Here is a 21,693-nt window from a genome sequence, read left to right on the forward strand (position 1 = left end):
AGATGCCCCCTGCAGGGGAACAAAGACAAGGATGCCCCCACTAGATACAGGGCAAGGAATGCTAATGTAAGCCTGATTACAGTATTGTCCATGTGTACAGGCTGGGGTGACACTATGTTACAGCTATCCAGGTACAATAATGGAGAACAGGGATCATGGTATGTCTAGGTATCTTAATACTCGGGCTCTAAGGCACCACATAATGAGACCAGCCATGCGATTGTTCACTTCTGTACATGCCATGCATAGTACAGGGCCACAGGGTATTGATGTATTCTAATTACCTATTTAGAATTCCCTTCTTCATCTCTCTGCCAATTCAACAAAACTGCATTAATGAGGCAGCAGCAGGATGAAAACCAAGTCCAGTCAATAATGCTAGATGCCGCAGAACCTTGCAGTCATTTTTTTCCCCTTAGTTCTTACTTATTACAGTTTACGGGACACTGAACACTTCATTTAGTAGGCTGTGCACAAACCTTACTTGTTAGAAAACCACTCTCATGATAGGTATGAAGGATAAAAAAATCATAACTATACAAACAATAGGCTGCCAAAAAGTCTTCTCACTCAAGGAGGCAAAGAAAGTGTAGAGCCATAAAATATTAAGAAAAATAACTTATCTATCATGACTCAGGACGGGGTGGTTCAGGCTCCGTCCTGGTCAGGTCAGGGTTAAAATAGTTTGCCTCTCTTTGTTTCTTGGGCGGCTATTTAATGCTTGTAGTTCCTGGGTCAAGTGTCAGTGATACTTCTGTTTACTCGGCTAGGGATTGCTGACCCAGGTTACTCATCTGTAATCGTTGTGCCTCTGTGCATGTGAGCTTTTCTGTGTTTGACCCGGTTCGTCCCCTGACTTCTGCCTCTGTGTTCTGCTCTGTAATGTCCTGTCCTTCCTGGTTCTCTGACCCCTTGGCTCGTCTCGGTTCACTCGCTGTCTCATCACTCTCGTTTGGCTTTGACCCTTGGCTCTCCATTTGACTACGTTTACGTTTTGTTCCCCATATGCTTCGCTATCAACTGCATCCTCACGCGCAGTAGCTCCGCCGCCCCATGATCACGTGTCTGTTTAGTGTCAGATCCTGTGCACACTGCGTGCTTTAGCTCTCACACTCCCTGCGCTCGGTTCCAGGCTCCCTGCAAGCGCCCCCTAGGCTCCTCAGGTGACACACACTGTGTGTTATTGAACTATCTAGGCAAGAAAGAAAAGAAATAAAATGTATTTTAGCAACACTATCTGGTAACAGTTGATTGGGTTTCCATAAATGTGTGTCAAATGTTTCAAAGTTAATATCTTTGAAGTTGGACAAGTAGTTTAATGCTTTGTTCTTTAAGCCATTTATTTTTTTTACAATGGCTCCAAGATAGCCACCATGAAAAAATGTGTGTTACATACTTGTCTCCTTACAATACATACTGACAGTGCGCTCTCTTGCCTGCTCATCACGTCTCATCAGAGCTGGTGGGAGAGCGCACTGTCACTTTGCACTGAGAAGAATAGTGTCCACTGACAAGAATACGTCAGAATTGACAACCAACGCATGCTCAGTAGAGTAGGGACTATCCCAACCCATGAAACTTATGTCACTGTTGATGCTTCACTTCAGGGTGAATGCAGAGGCTGCGGCAGTGAAACTTTATGTTATATCGTTATCCTAGAACCCCACCCATCTATCCAAGGGACAGAAGTTCTTCCTGATGGTGTGGCCACCCACAGCCAAGTCTATATTGAAATATGGCCATGTGTTTGTCTCTTTCCATTGAAATCTATGATGTTATGGAACCCCATGACATGCACTGCATTAAACAAAATTATTGCAATCATGGTACAAAGCTGAAATGTATAGAAAAAAAATCAAAATGCTGTGCAGTTTGTTTATGACCCTTTCTCCATTATCTCCACAGCTAAGCTGTGATTTCCTCTAACTGTTCAGATTCACCAGAAAATGGCTGCTGCATTCCCTGTTTCTGCTTTTATACAGGCTATGATAGTCTCTATTAATTCTCTGTGCTGTGATAGCTGCGTTGCGTCATTGTGAAGTCCACCCAAATCTATGTGATCCTTCTCTGGCTTACATAATCTTGTATAAAATGGTGGCTACTATTTTAGGCACTTTATTGGAAGCAAATTGCAAAAAATTGTTTGAATTCGCCAGGGCCAGCAAATTCCTAAAAATTTGCTTAGGATCAAAATTAATTTTCCCATCTCTACTACTGAGCTTTAAAGCAACTTGGTCCTTGAAGGACGAAAAGAGGTTACAAACCATAGACTTGGGTCTGCATTGATGTTCTGCCATTCGTGGTCTGTTAGTACAAACCCTTGGATTGATTTCTGTAAGACATCCAAGTTTTGTGCATTTTCGGTTCACAGTGGTTGTGTCACACAATCTGCCAGTGTTAATCTGTTCCCGGTTCTCGGAGTAAGTGAAAAACGCAATCACTTGTTAACATAGAAAAGAACAAAGAATTAACCCGCTACTGCTCACAGCGACAAACTGCCTAATACATCTATACAAACCTGCATGTGTCTGACCACATAGTCGGTATACGGAAATATAGGCAGATCATCTACAATGGCAACGTGCATTAAATTAACAATTTATATTTAATAGTAAAAAACTGCAACTATTCAACCAAGGCTTCATTATATGAAATAAGAACTTATTGAGATGGTAGACCAACTTTCCCGTATGAGAAGCTAATATTGATGTCACAGTACAGCAATAATGCACACAGTGATGTCACAATACAGAAATAAGTCTTGCACGCACCAACCGGCCCCCTCCCAAACTGATGTCCTGTTCCCGGCCAGCCCCGGTGTCATAAGTCAAAACTGGAAGTGACGGCCCTGCTTACTAGTGCTATCCCTCATTAACTGCAGGCATGCCTCTTAGTTGTCGTCTCCTTTCGGATCTTCGTTGCTTGACCGTCTGCCTGGAGAGGAGATGACTCAGGCTTGGCTCTTGACATGCCACGTCTGGTGTCTGTGTCTTGACCAGCGTAGGGCGCAGGTCCTGTTCTTGACTGGCACAGCTGGAACTCTAGGTCATCCCGAATGGAATCTTAACCTTGTCAGGTGGTTACCGGCACCTTGGTGGTGCAGACTTCCCGCCGAGGCCTGTCACGCTGGCCTCCATACCATCCCTGGTCTGTGTCTTCTCCTCCCCTCCTCTTGGAGCCAAATCTGCCTGCGGTTTGGTCTGCATGACTTTTATATCCCAGAACTCTGTCCTTCGAGTCACCTGACCAGATTCAACACATAAAGCTGCTCCTCCTGCAATTCTTCTGGTACAAATTGGTTCCACCTGATTGCACAGGACCAGCAAATGGTAGTCTTTCCTCACTATGGTCACATCCCGCAAGGGCTCTTCAGGGGTATCACTGCTTCCACTTACGCACATAGTGATCTCATACTACAGGAATAATGCACACAGGGATGTAACAATATGGGGATAATGCACACAGTGATGTCACAGTACAGGAGAATACATACATTAAGATTGCACTATCGGAATAATACACACAGTAATGTCATGGTACACGGATAACAAACACAATGCTTTTGTAGCGCAGGTATAAAGCAGGCAGTGGTGTCACAGTGCAGGAGTAATGAGCCCAGAAGTAATTATCTACTTTGGGATTTCCTACTTCATACACACATTTCTCATAGATTGTGGGGTAGCCAGTGTGAGACCCTCCCTTAAGCAGAAGTGGCAGCCTACCCCGGATCCATCCTCTGGTGCTGGCTACTTCGGCATGTAGAGCTTTGGGGCCTTGCGGAAATAAATCTGATTCTATAAATGTCTAAAATGGGGAAAAATAGTCTAAAATCTAGTCGTTGATTGTTTACGGTGTTAAGTGTGTAAAAGTAAATTACGCAACGTGTATTTCAATGACAAACTTAGGATGAAGACTGTGAGACATTAGGAAAGCTCGTAACAAACAACAATTAGAAGCTGAAGACTCAATTTTAATTATTTCGTTTATTTCTGCCGGTAAAAAAGATGTTCTATTTTTTTTTTACTGTCAAAATAAACATTAACAAATATGATATTTCAGCAAGAAATTATACGAATAGTCAAAACAAGTCCCTTGAACGAGATAGAAATAAGCAAATTACACTGATTTGTACATTTTGATCAGCCTGGCGGAAAATCTCAATTACCTGGAAAAGTTCAGTGATTTGTTTTTATACTTATGGACTCGGCTGTGGTCACTGTCGCTGTCCCTGCGACCGTGATAGTTGCTCCTCTACCTATAGGTCTTCAATTTTAGTAGCCAAAATGGTGCAGCAAAAAGTGGTGCAATGTTTTGGTGCCATTTTGGCTCATAGCTTTAATATACTGACCTATACATAGGAGTGCATGGTTTTTTAATATACTACCCTGTACATAGGAGTATATATAAAGCTGACAGATCCAGTTTAACTGTTGACTCTTGACCACCTTAGACGACTTATCTCATCAGCTTTCGGTTGGGATTCCCGTCTTCCTAATCCGTCTTGTCGTGTCTATGTAACTGAAAGTTCAACCTTGTATTAGTAGGTCATGTCAAATGCAAAGAACTTTGTTTTCTTGTCTAAATAGTAGATACTGGCTTTAAAAATCGATTTAAGAAAACCCCAAAAAACTAATAAAAGCTTTTTCAATAATAAGCATGAGGCTCCGGCTCATGATCATAATCTGTAGAGATAGTAGAGATGGTAGCTCCTATCGGTGATCTGATATACAGTGGGGCAAAAAAGTATTTAGTCAGTCAGCAATAGTGCAAGTTCCACCACTTAAAAAGATGAGAGGCGTCTGTAATTTACATCATAGGTAGACCTCAACTATGGGAGACAAACTGAGAAAAAAAAATCCAGAAAATCACATTGTCTGTTTTTTTTATCATTTTATTTGCATATTATGGTGGAAAATAAGTATTTGGTCAGAAACAAACAATCAAGATTTCTGGCTCTCACAGACCTGTAACTTCGTCTTTAAGAGTCTCCTCTTTCCTCCACTCATTACCTGTAGTAATGGCACCTGTTTAAACTTGTTATCAGTATAAAAAGACACCTGTGCACACCCTCAAACAGTCTGACTCCAAACTCCACTATGGTGAAGACCAAAGAGCTGTCAAAGGACACCAGAAACAAAATTGTAGCCCTGCACCAGGCTGGGAAGACTGAATCTGCAATAGCCAAGCAGCTTGGAGTGAAGAAATCAACAGTGGGAGCAATAATTACAAAATGGAAGACATACAAGACCACTGATAATCTCCCTCGATCTGGGGCTCCACGCAAAATCCCACCCCGTGGGGTCAGAATGATCACAAGAACGGTGAGCAAAAATCCCAGAACCACGCGGGGGGACCTAGTGAATGAACTGCAGAGAGCTGGGACCAATGTAACAAGGCCTACCATAAGTAACACACTACGCCACCATGAACTCAGATCCTGCAGTGCCAGACGTGTCCCACTGCTTAAGCCAGTACATGTCCGGGCCCGTCTGAAGTTTGCTAGAGAGCATTTGGATGATCCAGAGGAGTTTTGGGAGAATGTCCTATGGTCTGATGAAACCAAACTGGAACTGTTTGGTAGAAACACAACTTGTCGTGTTTGGAGGAAAAAGAATACTGAGTTGCATCCATCAAACACCATACCTACTGTAAAGCATGGTGGTGGAAACATCATGCTTTGGGGCTGTTTCTCTGCAAAGGGGCCAGGACGACTGATCCGGGTACATGAAAGAATGAATGGGGCCACGTATCGTGAGATTTTGAGTGTAAACCTCCTTCCATCAGCAAGGGCATTGAAGATGAAACGTGGCTGGGTCTTTCAACATGACAATGATCCAAAGCACACCGCCAGGGCAACGAAGGAGTGGCTTCGTAAGAAGCATTTCAAGGTCCTGGAGTGGCCTAGCCAATCTCCAGATCTCAACCCTATAGAAAACCTTTGGAGGGAGTTGAAAGTCCGTGTTGCCAAGCGAAAAGCCAAAAACATCACTGCTCTAGAGGAGATCTGCATGGAGGAATGGGCCAACATACCAACAACAGTGTGTGGCAACCTTGTGAAGACTTACAGAAAACGTTTGACCTCTGTCATTGCCAACAAAGGATATATTACAAAGTATTGAGATGAAATTTTGTTTCTGACCAAATACTTATTTTCCACCATAATATGCAAATAAAATGTTAAAAAAACAGACAATGATTTTCTGGATTTTTTTTTCTCAGTTTGTCTCCCATAGTTGAGGTCTACCTATGATGTAAATTACAGACGCCTCTCATCTTTTTAAGTGGTGGAACTTGCACTATTGTTGACTGACTAAATACTTTTTTGCCCCACTGTATCTATAACATGAATAGCCTTTAATTTAAATGTGCACCGTGTAATACCTAATATTTCCTGGGGAGGCACTGCAGGAAAAATGAGCACTTGTTAAATTTCCCGCAGACTTTTCATGTAATACTCAGGTAAGCCAGATGTTCATTACTGATAACTCATAGGGTGATACCCTGTCATCAGGGGACGTATATATAATCGATGCAGATGTTGCAGTTGGACCCAAGACTTGGAGTCAAGGGGGGCCCTGAAAGCTACTTTTGGCCCATATTAGAAGGCCAGAATTAATAAAAACCTGTGATAGTTGAGGATCCTGTCGCAAATTTTGCTTTCAGGCTGTTACGAAACTGCAGCACAGAACTAGGAGAGCAGGGGGAAAGCTGACCCTGCACTAAGACTAGGCTGAAACCCTACAATGGAGTGGGCGACCCATCCCTTGCGAATAGACCCACCAACGATCCTAGTTTAAACTCAGCGGAGACCTATAGATAGATCTTTTAGGGGCATCCTTCCCCCTAAGGACTGGAACAGAAACAGAACAGAAGCAAAAGATAGCAGAACCAGAGATCCCAGAACTGCAAAATATGAAAGACAGAAAGCTGTCTAAGCGCCTAGCCAGAACTCTAGCGGAATAACACTGTTGTCCAGCAAGGAATGGGAGGCAGGTGCTGGGTAATAAAGGGTGATACAATCACCTGACCTAAGACAACCCAGCACCAGGGAAAAAAGACCAGCAGCCAGAAAACCACAAGATGGCGGATGGTCAAAACAAAACAGATTCTAACACCGGCTCAATAGCTTCAAGTTATACTACTGCCAGTGATCAGTTTATTGTCAAAGTATCCTATTAACTAAAAGGGATCGTCTACAGCAGACTTCCCCTTTAAGAAAGAATAGAATAATTTTCTTCATAGTGTGGTAATACTGTAACATTGACCAGAATTATGGATTACATTGCAGTCTTTGGTTAATATTTAAAGAGGATCTATCTCCAGGTTACAAATGATCAGTTTTTTTTGCTTTTATTTTATTTACACTGTTCCCACGAATTTTCTTTTTTTTTTTTAGTCCGCTATACGGTTCCAAAATTATAGACCTTTTTTATTTCCACTGCTCCCATGAATTTTCTGCTTTTTTTTTAATCCGCTATACGGTTCCAAAGATATGGACCTTTTTTATTTGCTGCTAATTCTTACCAATAGGGCATTACTCACAGGATCCTCAGGGGCGTGTCTCAAGGCTCTGCATAATTATCCTGTGAGCCATGCCCCTCTGTAAACACCACGCAAATTAGCACCAAATGTAAAGGCCCATATCTCTGGAACCGTATGGCGGATTTAAACAACAAAAGAACCTCAGGAGAGTAGCGGGAATAAAATCAAAGCCAAAGGTGGCGACTTTTGATCTGATAGGTCCTCTTTAAAACCTGATGTTCCATATGTTGGGATGCAGACAGCATAAATTCTGCACATATTAATGGATTGTGCATTTAATGATTTTCTCTTTTTTTTCCCAGGGTGTTTGGATTTGCTATAGTAGCTACGTCAACGTTAAATATGTTAATCCCGTCAGCTGCCAGAGTGCATTATGGGTGTGTTATTTTCGTCAGGATCCTGCAGGGATTAGTAGAGGTAAATATAGAGTCATTAAGGATTTCCTTTAAGGGCTTTTCCAATTCCTTGATAAAAATAAAAGAAGAGTATGCTGAAAAAAAAAAAGAAAAGAAAAACAGCAATTCTCACCCTTTAACACCATTTTCAGCTTTTGCACTTACATTTTTTACTCTCCCTACTTTTTTATTTTTGGATCAATGACTTAGCAATATAATGGCAAGATTCATTTGCTATAAGGGGTGATGAAATGTTGAAAAACCCCACAATTTTGCCATTGTTTTGTATTTTTATAGTACGATTACAATGATGTCAAATGTAAAAGGTTTTTTTGGACATTTTCAGAGACTATTTTATTTTTCCGACAATAAACCTGTTTGAGGGCTTGATTCTTTTTTTATATGAGGGGGCATAACATTTTGTGGTTTCTACAATATTTTGACTGCGTTTTTGATGGAAATGGAATGTTCAAAAAATAGCAATTTTGACGTTTGACTTGTTTTTTTTCTTTTTACTACATTTAGTACATGAGTTACGGTAATTAATTTTTCAATTTTGAACAGACTCAACCATAACAGATTTTTATTTTTTAATTTTATAACTGTCTTTATTTTTGAATTGGTCATTTAGTTTTTTTAAAACATTTCTTTATTCTTTCTAACTGTAATATTTTTTTATTCTAGCTAGTTAATATTCCTTTCATAATTATTGTTTTCTTGACCAATATTGAAATAAAGCCATCAATATTTCATTAGACCATTTTAGGAGTTTTGCTAAAAAGTAATTGCGGTACATTTTTAAAAAAATAAATTGTTGCTGCGTGGAATGCTGTGAAACTTTGAAAAATCTCCTTATTAGATTTGTCCTCATCCCTGTTAAAATTTTATGTAAGTAGCTTCTAAAATCCTACATTTCCCCAGTCGGTTTCCCTGCCACCAGCTGCATTGATATCAGAAAGGACTTTGGAGTACAGATGATGGCAGTGACATTTTAACTCCCTATTAGAGTACAGATGATGGCAGTGAAAGAGTAACTCTCTATTTGGAGAACAGATGATGGCAGTGAAAGGGTAACTCCCTATTTGGAGTACAGATGATGGCAGTGAAAGGGTAACTCCCTATTTGGAGTACAGATGATGGCAGTGAAAGGGTAACTCCCTATTTGGAGTACAGATGATGGCAGTGAAAGGGTAACTCCCTATTTGGAGTACAGATGATGGCAGTGAAAGGGTAACTCCCTATTTGGAGTTCAGATGATGGCAGTGATAGGGTAACTCCTTATTTGGAGTTCAGATGATGGCAGTGATAGGGTAACTTCCTATTTGGAGTACAGATGATGGCAGTGAAAGGGTAACTCTCTATTTGGAGTACAGATTATGACAATGAAAGGGTAACTCCCTATTTGGAGTACAGATTATGGCAGTGAAAGGGTAACTCCCTATTTGGAGTACAGATTATGGCAGTGAAAGGGTAACTCCCTATTTGAGTACAGATGATGGCAGTGAAAGAGTAGCTCCCTATTTGCAGTACAGATCATGGCAGTGAAGTTTTAGTTCCCTATTTGGAGTACAGATGATGGCAGTGAAAGGGTAAGTCCCTATTTGGAGTACAGATTATGGCAGTGAAAGGGTAACTTTCTAGTTGGAGTACAGATGATGGCAGTGAAAGGGTAACTCCCTATTTGGAGTACAGATGATGGCAGTGAAATTTTAACTCTCTATTTGAGTACAGATGACGGCAGTGAAAGGGTAAGTCATTATTTGGAGTACAGATTATGGCAGTAAAAGGGTAACTCTATTTGGTGTACAGATTATTTATGACAGTGAAATGGTAACTCCCTATTTGGAGTACAGATGATGGCAGTGAAAGGGTAACTCCCTATTTGGAATGCAGATTATGGCAGTGAAAGGGTAACTCATTATTTGGAGCACAGATGATGGCAGTGAAAGGGTAACTCTCTATTTGGAGTACAGATTATGGCAGTGAAAGGGTAACTCCCAATTTGGAGTACAGATTATGGCAGTGAAAGGGTAATTCCCTATTTGAGTACAGATGATGGCAGTGAAAGAATAGCTCCCTATTTGCAGTACAGATCATGGCAGTGAAGTTTTAGTTCCCTATTTGGAGTACAGATGATGGCAGTGAAAGGGTTAAGGTACCGTCACACATAACGATTTCGTTAATGATATCGTTGCTTTTTGTGACGTAGCAACGATATCGTTAACGAAATCGTTATGCGTGACAGCGACCAACGATAAGGCCCCTGCTGGGTGATCGTTAGTCGCTGGGAATGATCAGGACCTTTATTTGGTTGCTGATCACCCGCTGTCATCGCTGGATCGGCGTGTGTGACGCCAATCCAGCGATGTGTTCACTGGTAACCAGGGTAAATATCGGGTTACTAAGCGCAGGGCCGCGCTTAGTAACCCGATGTTTATCCTGGTTACCATTGTAAATGTAAATAAAAAAAACACTACATACTTACATTCCGGTGTCTATCGCGTCCCCCGGCGTCAGCTTCCCTGCACTGTGTCAGCGCCGGCCGGCCGTAAAGCAGAGCACAGCGGTGACGTCACCGCTGTGCTTTACGGCCGGCGCTTACACAGTGCGGGAAGCTGACGCCGGGGGACGCAACAGACACCGGAATGTAAGTATGTAGTGTTTTTTTTTTTTACATTTACAATGGTAACCAGGGTAAACATCGGGTTACTAAGCGCGGCCCTGCGCTTAGTAACCCGATGTTTACCCTGGTTACCCGGGGACTTCGGCATCGTTGGTCGCTGGAGAGCTGTCTGTGTGACAGCTCCCCAGCGCCCACACAACGATTTACCAACGATCACGGCCAGGTCGTATCGCTGGTCGTGATCATTGGTAAATCGTTTAGTGTAACGGTACCTTAAGTCCCTATTTGGAGTACAGATGATGGCAGTGAAAGGGTAACTTTCTAGTTGGAGTACAGATTATGGCAGTGAAAGGGTAACTCCCTATTTGAGTACAGATGATGGCAGTGAAAGGGTAAGTCATTATTTGGAGTACAGATTATGGGAGTAAAAGGGTAACTCTATTTGGAGTACAGATTATGACAGTGAAATGGTAACTCCCTATTTGGAGTACAGATCATGGCAGTGAAAGGGTAACTCATTATTTGGAGAACAGATGATGGCAGTGAAAGGGTAACTCCCTATTTGGAGTACAGATGATGGCAGTGAAAGGGTAACTCCCTATTTGGAGTACAGATGATGGCAGTGAAAGGGTAACTCCCTATTTGGAGTTCAGATGATGGCAGTGATAGGGTAACTCCCTATTTGGAGTACAGATGATGGCAGTGAAAGGGTAGCTCACTGTTTGGAGTATAGATGATGGCAGTGAAAGGGTAACTCTATTTGGAGTACAGATTATGACAATGAAAGGGTAACTCCCTATTTGGAGTACAGATGATGGCAGTGAAAGGGTAACTCCCTATTTGAGTACAGATGTTGGCAGTGAAAGAGTAGCTCTCTATTTGCAGTACAGATCATGGCAGTGAAGTTTTAGTTCCCTATTTGGAGTACAGATGATGGCAGTGAAAGGGTAAGTCCCTATTTGGAGTACAGATTATGGCAGTGAAAGGGTAACTTTCTAGTTGTAGTACAGATTATGGCAGTGAAAGGGTAACTCCCTATTTGGAGTACAGATGATGGCAGTGAAAGGGTAACTTTCTAGTTGGAGTACAGATTATGGCAGTGAAAGGGTAACTCCCTATTTGAGTACAGATGATGGCAGTGAAAGTGTAAGTCATTATTTGGAGTACAGATTATGGGAGTAAAAGGGTAACTCTATTTGGAGTACAGATTATGACAATGAAATGGTAACTCCCTATTTGGAGTACAGATCATGGCAGTGAAAGGGTAACTCTCTATTTGGAGTACAGATTATGGCAGTGAAAGGTTAACTCTCTATTTGGAGTACAGATTATGGCAGTGAAAGGGTAACTCTCTATTTGGAGTACAGATTATGGCAGTGAAAGGGTAACTCTCTATTTGGAGTACAGATTATGGCAGTGAAAGGGTAACTCTCTATTTGGAGTACAGATTATGGCAGTGAAAGGTTAACTCTCTATTTGGAGTACAGATCATGGCAGTGAAAGGGTAACTCTCTATTTGGAGTACAGATTATGGCAGTGAAAGGGTAACTCTCTATTTGGAGTACAGATTATGGCAGTGAAAGGGTAACTCTCTATTTGGAGTACAGATTATGGCAGTGAAAGGTTAACTCTCTATTTGGAGTACAGATTATGGCAGTGAAAGGGTAACTCTCTATTTGGAGTACAGATTATGGCAGTGAAAGGGTAACTCTCTATTTGAAGTACAGATGATGGCAGTGACATTTTAACTCCCTATTTGAGTACAGATGATGGCAGTGAAAGGGTAACTCTCTATTTGGAGTACATATGATGGCAGTGAAATTTTAACTCCCTATTTGAGTACAGATGATGGCAGTGAAAGAGTAACTCACTATTTGGAGTACAGATGATGGCAGTGAAAGGGTAACTCCCTATTTGGAGTACAGATGATGGCAGTGAAAAAGTAACTCACTATTTGGAGTACAGATGATGGCAGTGAAATTTTAACTCACTATTTGGAGTACAGATGATGGCAGTGAAATTTTAACTCCCTATTTGAGTACAGATGATGGCAGTGAAAGAATAACTCACTATTTGGAGTACAGATGATGGCAGTGAAAGGGTAACTCACTATTTGGAGTACAGATGATGGAAGTGAAAGGGTAACTCACTAACTCCAGGAAGAAGCTTTTGCAGGAGATTGTTTTGACAGGTAGAACACTCAAAGGAGGAGAGAAGTATTGCCCTGTTCATACATCCCCCTAATAAAGTGATTTGCAAAGTTTCATACCTTTCCATGCTGGACAAAATTATTGAAAAAAATGTTTTTATTTTTTATCTATTTTTCTCTTATGTTCTTTTTTATGATTAAGGGAGTAACATACCCGGCATGCCATGGAATCTGGAGCAAGTGGGCACCACCCTTGGAGCGCAGTAGACTGGCTACAACAGCGTTCTGTGGTAATGTAGTATCAACCCAGTTTACATCCTGTCCCTTTAATGAGACTGTATATAATGTTTATTTAAACCCTTAAGGCCCGATTTAGCATTTGCAATTTATTAAAGTAAGTTTTTTGTCTTATAGTATTCATTGTCGTCTTTTGTCCCAGATTCTTCAAAATGGCACAATACAAACCATGAATTTGGCGGAAATTACAAAAATGCTCATTTTTCCCTCTTTAATTCTTTTTTGCGACTTTTCAGCTATGTAACAAAATGTATTGTTATGCAAGCCTATAGTAAAGCATGATGGCAGCCTGTGCAAGAGATGTATTGTCGGCCATATTGCTGTCAGAGAAAGCTATGAAATTGCTGAATTGTTAACTGCACAGAAATGGACAAATGAGAGATTCACTCGCTTTATCTTTTATTTATGAGGAAAATGTTTTAGCACTTCACAATTTTCTTTTTTTTTACACCTTCTATAAAAATAGAGTCGAGATGTTTCTGTGAATGTCATTTGAACGTTCTGCATACCAGGAAATAGATTGTATAAAATGGTTTTGTTAAGGAAGAACAGTCCTCTTGGCTTTCTAAAAATAATAACATTAATAATGCACGGCCATTGATTGGAAAGAGCCGGTTATGGTCTCCTTAGGGGCTTTGTGAGTGTCTGAAAAGTAATGCCGGCATTAAGGAAAATGGGGAGTCATATTTATAGGCTACACACAAACACCGAAACACAGAGCAAACACTACATGCACACATTAAAAACCTCTACATATATATACAAAATACAAACTACATGCACACCATACAAGTACTGCACACACACAATACTGCACACTACATATACACAATAGAAATACTGCACACACAGTACAAACACTCTCCATACATACAATACAAACACTGCATACACAAGACACAAACGCCACTTACATACATATATGCACAAAGCAAAGACTTCATATATACACACATTACAAACACTATGTATATGCAGTGGGTACAGAAAATATTCAGACCCCTTTACATTTTTCACTCTTTGCTTCATTGCAGCCATTTGGTAAATTAAAAAAAAGTTCATTTTTTAACATTAATGTGCACTCTGCACCCCATCTTGACTGAAAAAACAGAAATGTAGTAATTTTTGCAAATTTATTAAAAAAGAAAAACTAAAATATCACATGGTCATAAGTATTCAGACCCTTTGCTCAGTATTGAGGAGAAGCACCTTTTGAGCTAGTACAGCCATGAGTTTTCTTGGGAATCATGCAACAAGTTTTTCACACCTGGATTTGGGGATCCTTTGCTATTCTTCCTTGCAGATCCTCTCCAGTTCCGTCAGGTTGGATGGTGAACGTTGGTGGACGCCATTTTCAGGCTTCTCTAGAGATGCTCAATTGGGTTTAGGTCAGGTTGTTATTTTAGCTGTGTGCTTAGGGTCATTGTCTTGTTGGAAGGTGAGCCTTCGACCAAGTCTGAGGTCCAGAGCACTCTGGAAGAGGTTTTCATCCAGGATATCTATGTACTTGACCGCATTCATGTTTCCTACAATGGCAGCCAGTCATCCTGTCTCTGCAGCTGAAAAACACCCCCATAACAAGATGCCACCACCATGTTTCACTGTTGGGATTGTATTGGGCAGGTGATGAGCAGTGCCTGGTTTTCTCCACACATACTGCTTAGAATTATCACCAAAAATGTCTATCTTCATCTCATCAGACCAGAGAATCTTATTTCTCATAGTCTGGGAGTCCTTCATGTGTTTTTTTAGCAAACTCTATGCGGACGTTCATATGTCTTGCACTGAGGAGATGCTTCCGTCGGGCCACTCTGCCATAAAGGCCCGACTGGTGGAGGGCTGCAGTGATAGTTGACTTTGTGGAACTTTCCCCCATCTCCCTACTGCATCTCTAGAGCTCAGCCACAGTGATCTTGGGGTTCTTCTTTAGGTCTCTCACCAAGGCTCTTCTCCCACAATTGCTCAGTTTGGCTGGACGGCCCGGTCTAGGAAGACTTCTGGTGGTCCCAAATTTCTTCCATTTAAGGATTCTGGAGGCCACTGTGCTCTTAGGAACCTTGAGTACTGCAGAAATTCTGTTGTAACCTTGGCCAGATCTGTGCCTTGCCACAATTCTGTCTCTGAGCTTCTTGGCCAGTTCCTTTGACCTCATGATTCTCATTTGGTCTGACATGCACTGTGATCTGTGAGGTCTTATATAGACAGGTGTGCGCCTTTCCAAGTCAAGTCCTATCAGTTTAATTACACACAGCTGGACTCCAATGAATGAGTAGAACCATCTCAAGGAGGATCACAAGGAAATGGACAGCATGGGACTTAAATATGAGAGTCTGAGCAAAGGGTCTGAATACTTATGACCATGTGATATTTCAGTTTTTCTTTTTTAATAAATTTGCAAAACTTTCTACATTTCCGTTTTTTTCAGTCAAGATGGGGTGCAGAGTGTACATTAATGAGAAAAAATGAACTTTTTTGAATTTACCAAATGGCTGCAATGAAGCAAAGAGTGAAAAATGTAAAGGGGTCTGAATACTTTCCGTACCCACTGTTTATATATGTATATATATATATATATATATAATTATACATTTTTATAGCGCAATTTACTCCATGGCGCTTTACATGTGAAAAAGGAGGCAAATATTGACAAATATATTAAACATGAGCAAAAAACAAGGCACACAGGTACATAGGGAGGGAGGACCCTGCCTGCGAGGGCTCACAGTCTGCAGGGGATGGGTGAGGATACACTAGGAGAGGGTAGAGTTGGTTGTGTGGTGGTTCAGTAGGTTGAGGATCACTGCAGGTTGTAGGCTTGTCGGAAGAGGTGAGTCTTCACGTTCTTTTTGAAGGTTTTAATGGTAGGCGAGAGTTTGATGTGTTGGGGTAGAGAGTTCCAGAGTATGGGGGAAGCACGGGAGAAGTCTTGGATGCAGTTGTGAGAAGAAGAGATGAGAGGGGAGTAGGTAAGTACTGGGAGACCATGTCACAGATGTATGGAGGAGATAGGTTGTGGATGGCTTTGTATGTCATTGTAAATGTATTGAACTAGAGTCTCTGGGCGATAGGAAGCCAGTGAAGGGCTTGGCATAGGGAAGAGGCTGGAGAACAGCGGGGAGACAGGTAGATTAATCGGGCAGCAGAGTGTAGGATGGATTGGAGTGGTGCCAGAGTGCTAGAGAGGAGGCCAGAGAGTAGGAGGTTGCAGTAGTCAAGGCAGGAGATAAGGGCATGCACTAGTGTTTTTGTGGTGTCACGGTCAAGGAATGTGCGGATCTGGGAAATATTTTTTAGCTTGAGACGGCAGGAGGAGGCAAGGGCTTGGATATGTGGCTTGAAAGAGAGGGCAGAGTCGAGGATCACCCCGAGGCACTGGGCGTGTGGGACTGGGGAAAGTGAGCAGCCATTGACATTGATGGATAGGTCGGGTGGAGGCGTAGAGTGAGATGGGAAAAGATGATGAATTCTGCTTTGTCCATGTTCAGTTTTAGAAAGCGAGCAGAAAAGAAGCCCGAGATAGCAGACAGTGTGGGATTTTGTTAAGTAAGGAGGTGAGGTCAGGTCGTGTCATCAGCGTAGAGATGATACTGCATACCATGGGATTCTCTGAGCTGTCCCAGGCCAAAGATGTAGATGGAGAAGGGTAGGGGTCCTAGAACAAAGCTTTGAGGAACACCGACAGACAAGGGGCAAAGTGAGAAGGTGGCGTGGGGCAGGGAGACACTGAATGTTCGGTCTGTCAGATAGCACGAGATCCAGGATAGTGCCAAGTCTGTGATGCCAAGAGATGAGAGGATTTGTAGCAGAAGGGAGTGGTCCACAGTGTCAAAGGCAGAAGACAGGTCCAGGAGAAGGAGGACAGAGTAGTGTCACTTGCTCTTGGCAGTTAGTAGGTCATTAGTGACTTTAGTTAGGGCAGTTTCAGTTGAGTGATGGGTCTGGAAGCCAGATTGTAACCGGTGAAAGAGAGAGCAGGAGGAGAGGTGGGAGGACAGTTCAACATGGACATGTTGATCCAGTAGTTTTGTGGCATAAGGGAGAAGAGATATTGGGCGATAGCTAGAAAGAGAGGATGTGTCGATGGAGGGCTTTTTTGAGGATGGATGTGATCTTGGCATGTTTGAAGGCTGAGGGGAAGACACCTGTTGTGATTTAGAGGTTGAGGAGGTGTGTTAAGGTTGGGATGAAGACTGTGGCAAGGTTAGGGATGAGGTGAAATGGGAGCCGGTCAAGCATGCAGGTGGTGAGGTGTGATCTTGACAGGAGGGTGGAGAGCTGATCTTCTGCCATGGTGAAGAAGCTGGTTTTGGAGGAACAGAGTTGAGCAGCTAAGAGGGGCGTTGGGCGCTGTGGGCCAAAGCTTTCTCTGATCGTATCAATCTTCTGTTTAAGAAGGAGGTAAAGTCTTCATCAGAAATGAGAAGGGAGCGAGGGGGTGCAGGGGGACGGAGAAGAGAATTGAAAGTGTTGAAAAGCTAATGTGTGCAAACTGTAAAGCGCTGCGGAATATGTTAGCGCTATATAAAAATAAAGATTATTATTATTATTATTATTAAAAGCTGTTTAGGGTTGTGAGACAGGGAGGATATGAGAGATGAGAAGTAAGTTTGTTTTGCGGCAGTGAGCGTGGACTTGAAGCTGGCGAGGGACTGCTTGTATGTAGTGAAGTGGTCAGTAGAGCGGGATCGCTTCCATCTCCGCTCAGCGATCCTGGAAGCCCATCTCAGTTCTTTGGTCAGGCTGGTCAGCCAGGGCTGCCTGTTGAGTGTACGAGTTTTGCTATGCATGAGCGGGGCGGCCGAATTGAGTGTTGCTGTTATTGTGGTGTTATAAAAAGTGGCAGCAGCATCTGTGTCACGAAGGGAAGCTATGTCTGTGAGAGGGAGAAGGGACTCCGAGAGTGATTGTAAGTTGAGGTATACATACAGTATATACAGTATATATTTGGCTAAAATACAAAGGAAATGTGTCATCTTTAACTTTAGGCCTTTTAGAAATCATTTCATCTTCAACTTGCTTAACTGTTCACAATAACAGTAACTTTGACCAGGGGTGCCCAAACTTCTATATATATAGTAGGGGTTTTACTCCATCAGGCCTGTGGGCACACAGGCTGGAGTAATGTCCAGTACTCAGGCTCGGTCTGGAGCCACGTACACAGGAGGTCTTCTCCCTCAAAACACTCAGACCATGTGCCAAACAACAGCTTCCATTATATAGGCTGTAACCACACCCAGAGGTGAGGATGTGGGTAGCCAGACCTGCCCATCTCTCATAGCTACCCACAACACTGGTGCAACAAACAAACCTCTTAGTGCTTTCATGCACTAGAAAAAATACTCCGGGTTACATCACAGAGACAAGCCATCTCTGACACACACCTCCATTCGACTATGCGACCATTAGCCAACTAATATATATGTATATATATATATATATATATATATATTATATACAATACAGTATATATATATATACACAATGTTGTTAAGTTAAAACTTACTGCTACTGTATATTAATTTCTAAAATGCAATAAAACATCCCAAAAATGCTTCCAGGTTAGTAATTTCCATATTTTGTAGGTTCCTACGCCGGAGCAGTGGTGGCTATGCCATTGGCAGGGGTACTAGTCCAATACACAGGATGGAGCTCAGTTTTCTATGTCTATGGTAAGTTAATATTTTGAGATTTTTTTTTTAAATTAAAAAATAGATATATCCTAGTCAGAAAGTGTGAATTAATAGATGAGGGTCTCTGATATAGGATCCATAAGTGAGCATACAGAGCAATTACAGAGTGTCTCTCTCTTTGGAGGACCCAGCTTGTCCTTGCATTACATGGACTTCATATTAACCTAATGAACACGATGTAATGTTTATTTCTCCTGTGGGGGTGCTAGAGGAAAACAAGATGCTATTTACCAGGCTATCTTCATAGATTACAACTAATTGTTGGGCGTTCAGGTTAAACCTTTTGACAAAAATGGGTTATCCAAAGACGTACCTAACGATAATGCAAAACAAGCATCTGATTCCTAAGAAAAGGGCAAATACAGTCACTATAGATATAGAAATACTTTTGAATATTTTTTATTTTAGAAATATTTCTTAATACATATTATTGTTCTTTTTTATTTCTATGTATATTATATGTACTTTTCCTGCAGGGAGCTTTGGGCTCATGTGGTATATGTTCTGGATTCTTGTGTCCTACGAAAGTCCTGCCCAGCATCCCACCATTTCAGAAGAAGAAAGAAAGTACATTGAAGAAAGCATTGGAGAATCCACAAGTTTCATGAACCCATTAATGGTGAATTCATAATCCTTATCCACTAACAGCAGAGAAAAGTTATGATTTATCGCATAGATCTGTTGTCTTTAAGGCCTTCCCCCGTAGACCTGAAAACACTGTCAGCCGACAATAGTTCTGCCAGCATCTATCTCGCACAATGCTCCTAAATGCTCCGGTGTTCTCTATGGGAGCGACACTGCCAAACATTTCTGGTGTTGGCTTATCTTCGGCAGAGCAAAGGCATTGGCAATAAACCGTATTACCCCTGACATCGTCTGTTAGGGGCATACACATTAGACTGTTGGTAAAACCCATTGATATTGGCTTATACTAATTCTGTTATGCTCTTTAAATTGTTGTCCACTACTAGGACAACCCCTTCTTAAACTAAATGTTCGGCGTTGATAAAATAATAAAGCTTATACTCACCTCCCATTCTGGTGCTGCTCCTGCGATGTCAGCACTTGCTCTTTCTGGGGATGTGTTGTGGTGGACTGACACGTGATGCCCAGCGCCCAACCAGGGCTGCAGCTGATCCTTGGCTTCCTCTTCATGTTTAGTTTGTTCGAAGGCGGAGACAGTGATGCAAGTGCTGATTGGGCGCCGGACATCACGTGTCAGTCCACCGCATCACAGCCCTGGAGCAACGAGTGCCAACATCATTGGAACAGAGCCTGCACAAGAGGTGAGTATAGACTTAATCATTTTATCGGGACCGAACATTTAGCTTAAGAAGGGGTTGTCCTAGTAGTGGCCAACGCCTTTAATGAATTAGTAATTTGCTCCAATTTTCAGTGGCAGCTTCTCTGTTGCTCTGTCCTGTTGATGGAGCCTGACTGCCGATGTCATGTTGATAGTCAGCTGGCTCCCCGTTGCCTAACTGCGGAGAGCTGCCAGGCAGAAGAGCTGCTCTGTTAAAATGGAGCAGCTGAATTACCTGCACGAGCAGTCAGTGACCAATTTGAGCTGGCGCTGGTTATAATAGGCAGGTAGTTGCTAACTGGCTCAAAGTAAAAAAAAAATGTAGTTCTACGTAACCCATTTAAGGAGAGGTGATAAAAATGTGAGTTTATAAAATGGTCAAATGAGAGGAGGAATGGAACCAACATGAGCTGAGGTTAAAGGCCGGTTGCACTGGCTGCATCTATGGCACATGTGTCCGTGAATAGGACAAATGCAATACAGAAATTATTATTTTTTTACTAAATAATGACCCCGGTCCAATGTGCTTGATTACAGAAATTTAAGACACCATGGCGCAAGTTCTTTACCTCCATGCCAGTGTATGCAATCATCGTCGCCAACTTTTGCCGCAGTTGGACATTCTATCTCCTGCTAATTAGCCAGCCGGCCTACTTTGAAGAAGTGTTTGGCTTTGAAATCAGTAAGGTACGTATATTCTGCGGTGGGCAATGCATTATTGACTTGCTAAATCTAGCTGAGATCAATAGTCTGCCTAAATAAATAATTTTAGCATCACGCGGTTTTGATGAAAACCTTAGAGAGAACCATTAAAGCCGTAACACACAGCCTAAAAGCCAGTTTAACGGGGTCATTTCAGGACGGGATTGAAACTTCTGCTGACGGCTCATGTAATCTGATGAAAGAAGCAATCTAACCCTCTTGTGCTTTTTCTTCATCTGGTGCTGTTTTTTTTTATTTAGTATAAACAGGATAAAAATTGCAAAATCATAAAATCTCCAACTTGAGAATTTCGGTAGCTGTTTACTCTTTAGCCGTAATGTATTTCTTTCCTAACCAGCCCTCGATTACCTCGAGTGAATCCAACATTTTTCAGATGCATCCCCATATTGTATTAATAAATGGGCTGTGCACTTCTGGGGTTATTTTTTTTTTTAAATTTTGACTTAAATACATTTATTTGAGCACAAAAAATCATATTTGCAATTTGGTGTCAAATTGATGTACCACTTAACATTTACGAACCCAACTCCAAAAATATTTTTAGCCAAAAAAACATGTATTTATATACAAAAAAAATGAATTGTAATTGAAAGCAAATGGCTCGTTTAAAGCCATTAAAACATTTTTTTAAAGAGATATGCCAATTTCAGGAAATAAATCTTAAAAAAAAAAAAATAAATTCAGTAAAAAAAAATATTTTCTTTTTACTTTATATATCAATTCATCAAAACTTTTAGGGTCATTGAATGGAAAATGTAACTGTTTACTTCCAGAGAATGAAAAACTGTACTGGTGTTGTGACCACAGGTTCTGGGCTTTTATAACCCCCTAGGTTACAGAAGAGCAATTTTCCTGGCTTTTTCCTGCAATGTATGGCCTCTGAATAGGATGAACTGGAATAACTATAAAGTGCAAATACAATTCGATATGAGTAACAATGGGGTTTCCAAAGGCAATGGTACCCACCTAGT

At 41.6% G+C, this 21,693-nt stretch overlaps 1 protein-coding gene across 1 annotated transcript in view; it reads left to right on the plus strand.

Annotated features, from left to right (window-relative positions):
• The window catches only part of SLC17A7 (solute carrier family 17 member 7), a 141,728-nt gene that overhangs the window by 108,168 nt on the left and 11,867 nt on the right, over window positions 1–21,693 (plus strand). The window contains exons 4-8 of the mRNA XM_069742628.1: window positions 7,845–7,959; window positions 12,912–12,999; window positions 18,589–18,675; window positions 19,173–19,315; window positions 20,537–20,686. Of these exons, the coding sequence (XP_069598729.1) occupies window positions 7,845–7,959; window positions 12,912–12,999; window positions 18,589–18,675; window positions 19,173–19,315; window positions 20,537–20,686 (583 nt within the window). The remainder of the gene's footprint in view (window positions 1–7,844; window positions 7,960–12,911; window positions 13,000–18,588; window positions 18,676–19,172; window positions 19,316–20,536; window positions 20,687–21,693) is intronic.

Source organism: Ranitomeya imitator, chromosome 10, assembly GCF_032444005.1.
Source record: "Ranitomeya imitator isolate aRanImi1 chromosome 10, aRanImi1.pri, whole genome shotgun sequence".
Classification (NCBI taxonomy): Eukaryota; Metazoa; Chordata; class Amphibia; order Anura; family Dendrobatidae; genus Ranitomeya; species Ranitomeya imitator.